We start from the raw sequence: 2,786 nt of genomic DNA on the forward strand, positions 1-2,786 counted from the left end.
TTCCTTATGTCTCGATCCACTGAGGCGGCAACCCTTTCACAAGAATTACCATATCAGAGGAACATCTCTTAGCCAATTTGCTATTGCAAAGATCTAGGCTCACTTTCTCTTGTTCATGCCTCTTGAGTTGGGTTTGCAGTTCCCTCATTCTTTCTTCAAGATCTAGCTCCCTAGAAGTAGGAAAATACATTTTACACTTCCTTTGGACACTTTTAGAGTCCCTTCTAATTTTGGGAGTAAGTTATGTCGCAGGTTGAGAAGAATTGGAAAGGTAACTTTCTATGACAACTTGGAAATCGTGTCTTTCAACAATATGCCCTGGTCTTTTTATTGCTCTAACATCTCATTTTTTGTTTTTTTAACTATTTTTGTTGTGGATAGATCTTGAATATTTTTTATCCCTCCCTTGGGGAAGAGAGTGGTGAAAATGAATCTTAGCACTGAAGTGGCGGGATGAAAGCTTTGCCACATTGGAGAAGCTAAACTTGCTTGTAATGTGTAATATTTCCAATGAGACAAAGTTATATTGGTTGTCTCTATTTGAGGCAAACAAGGCGACTAAATCCATGTTTTCTCTTCTGAGAGGGGACCATGGCTATAGAAAGTAAACCTCTTTCTTTCTCTTTATTACGAGTACTTTGTCATGTTGAAGGAACACGGAATGAGTACCTAAATAAACGAATATCATGTAATCTTGGAAATGTTGTCATTTTGTAGTTGGCTTCTTCAGAGAGAGGTTGTGTTGGAGAAGATATTCTTGAGAGCTCAAGATGTGCTTGAGGATTTCATCGGTGTGCCTTGTGGAATTGTAGTTCCATTCATCGACGTGCCTAGTGGAATTCGAGTTCCTAACAAGTACCCTTTCCTTGATTATTACTAGGAGGTGATGATTGAGAAAAGAAAGTTCTTGTTTCATATGGTCAGGCATGTGGAGGGAAAAGAGAAGGGAGCTAAAACTCTAAGAAAGCTTGACTTGATTCAGATGGCTGCTCAAAGACTGGTATACAAGTATACTATTTTAGAGTGGTCGCTTGTAGACAGCTCTGTGTTTGTTCGTTGTATTCTAAGTTGCTTTGGTAGAGTGTGTTTGCAATTACATAGGTTTCTACTATTTTTGAAAGAGAATGGAATCATTGTTGCTCTACCTCTAAGGGCAAGGCAATGGTTGTCGATCACGCTTAATTCAAGAAGGATGTGGAACAAGTTGGTAGAAGGGATACACTTTACTTGCATGGTAGGATCATTGTGTTTTGTTTTGGATACAAATTGACAATAATATGTATTGACTATAGGCCTATGTATTGGTTTTGATAGATCGTGGGAAAAGTCAGCATCGAGCTAAGGAGCCTGACCTTTCAGAGGATAGAGAACCTAATTATTCAAAGGACGATAGTTCTTTTCTCGGTAAGAAGCCATTCCATCTCATATGCTCCTTAATTATATATGTTTAGTGTAGTTGGTTCAAATGAGGTTTGTTTCATTGTTTATGTTTCGAAGGGAGTGCGGACAACACTCGCCGAGTGCTTTCTAAGGAAAGAAGCACTTTTGTCTATGTTCTTAAGCATAGCATGGATTCATTGCCTGTTGGGATGGAGCATACGTGTATATCCATTGTTTGTGATTTCTCAAGCAGCAGGAAGAATCCCATGTACATTGAGATTCATGAGCATGTCATGAGATATTGGCCTCAAGGTAGAGAGTGTGTGAGGAAGGGGAAACCTGTCGGGTGGACTGCATATTTTATTCTTCTTGATCTCTCCTTTGGTGGATTTATGTATGGTTCTTCACCTCGACCTGCATCATGGGATATGATCACAGAGGAGCACGTGCGATATGAGGTATCAATGGGTGGTATCTTTGCTTTTTGATCATGGATGGCTACTCATTATGGCATCCAGTGGAGGTGTGATTAATCTTTTTTTCTTGTTGTATGGGAAACGTTGGTGTGATCCAAAGAATTAAATTATAATTTATGTGCTTTGCTTTTAGGGCATGCCGTAAGGTGGATTGAGAAGTATTGTTGTGTATGTGATCTTAAGATTTGGCATCGAGTTATTGTCATGCATTACTTTGCCTATGGTTATGTGAAGCCTGCGGGATCTACGATAGAGGTATACCCACTCTTCTTTTAGTGTTTAATGATGCTTTGCTGTGTTGTGCTTTGTACTTTTGCAAACATTAGCTACTAAATATGTTCTTTGTCTTTTTTTGGGTCCTTGCAGTATAGTACATCTACATTGTTTATGAACCGCAGACGGGGGATGGATCCACACGTCTTCTTGTCGGAGTACGCCTCTATTTGAGTACCTTCAGATGCGGGCCATTGGAGTCCGTTGCATACCATCATTTGCCACCTGCAACAAGTGCTAGGGGACCTTATGGTGCTGAGTGGCATGGGAGCATGGAGATTATCTATACATTCATGGCTTGCTATTTGGAGCTGTTTTGCCATTCTAGTAGTATAGCAGTGGAGCTAGGTTGCGGCACAACCCCAATCCTGAGGACATATTTTCACACTGGTCGTATGTGCATTTCGATGGATGTCGACAATAGGGTTGTCACGTCTTATGTACAGCCTCTTCTTCATAGCAAGAATACAGTTAGAGGTGAGGAGACCAGTACTTCACATATTCACTAGTGGGGGGCAATTCGTACGACTAGTGAGTACCTTCACCTCATATTCACTTGCACTATTATTACTATCTCGTTTACTATTAGAACTTTTTTGGGTGGATTACCGTGACTCTATTGGTATGGATTTGTGAATGGCATGGAAATATTGGTTA

At 40.2% G+C, this 2,786-nt stretch overlaps 1 protein-coding gene across 7 annotated transcripts; it reads left to right on the top strand.

The window, feature by feature from the left end:
• The first annotated feature begins 307 nt into the window (after nucleotides 1–307).
• On the top strand, nucleotides 308–2,786 carry LOC147624100 (uncharacterized). Of its 7 annotated transcripts, XR_015269305.1 has the most exons (5): nucleotides 308–1,000; nucleotides 1,315–1,404; nucleotides 1,498–1,903; nucleotides 1,990–2,111; nucleotides 2,223–2,786. XR_015269305.1 is itself a non-coding variant. In XM_086820961.1 (3 exons), exons 1-3 carry the CDS (start codon nucleotides 887–889, stop codon nucleotides 2,301–2,303), a joined length of 285 nt encoding a protein of 94 aa, XP_086677087.1. In that variant the 5' UTR covers nucleotides 308–886; the 3' UTR covers nucleotides 2,304–2,786. The 7 variants fall into 7 exon arrangements, 2 of the variants coding, with proteins under 2 accessions (XP_086677087.1, XP_086677088.1); XR_015269307.1 differs by having other exon boundaries at nucleotides 308–1,008; nucleotides 1,498–2,111; XR_015269304.1 differs by having other exon boundaries at nucleotides 1,498–2,111.

The sequence above is a fragment of the Cibotium barometz genome, chromosome 26, assembly GCF_041138505.1.
Source record: "Cibotium barometz isolate CiBa-2024 chromosome 26, ASM4113850v1, whole genome shotgun sequence".
Taxonomy (NCBI): Eukaryota; Viridiplantae; Streptophyta; class Polypodiopsida; order Cyatheales; family Cibotiaceae; genus Cibotium; species Cibotium barometz.

What these genes read in the sequence shown, in the direction of transcription:
- LOC147624100 (XM_086820961.1), top strand. Translation starts at nt 887, where the DNA reads ATGATTGAGAAAAGAAAGTTCTTGTTTCATATGGTCAGGCATGTGGAG. An exon ending in AGATGGCTGCTCAAAGACTG is followed by an intron (nt 1,001 to 1,314) that starts GTATACAAGTAT and finishes TGGTTTTGATAG; the next exon opens with ATCGTGGGAAAAGTCAGCAT. An exon ending in GGACGATAGTTCTTTTCTCG is followed by an intron (nt 1,405 to 2,222) that starts GTAAGAAGCCAT and finishes GGGTCCTTGCAG; the next exon opens with TATAGTACATCTACATTGTT.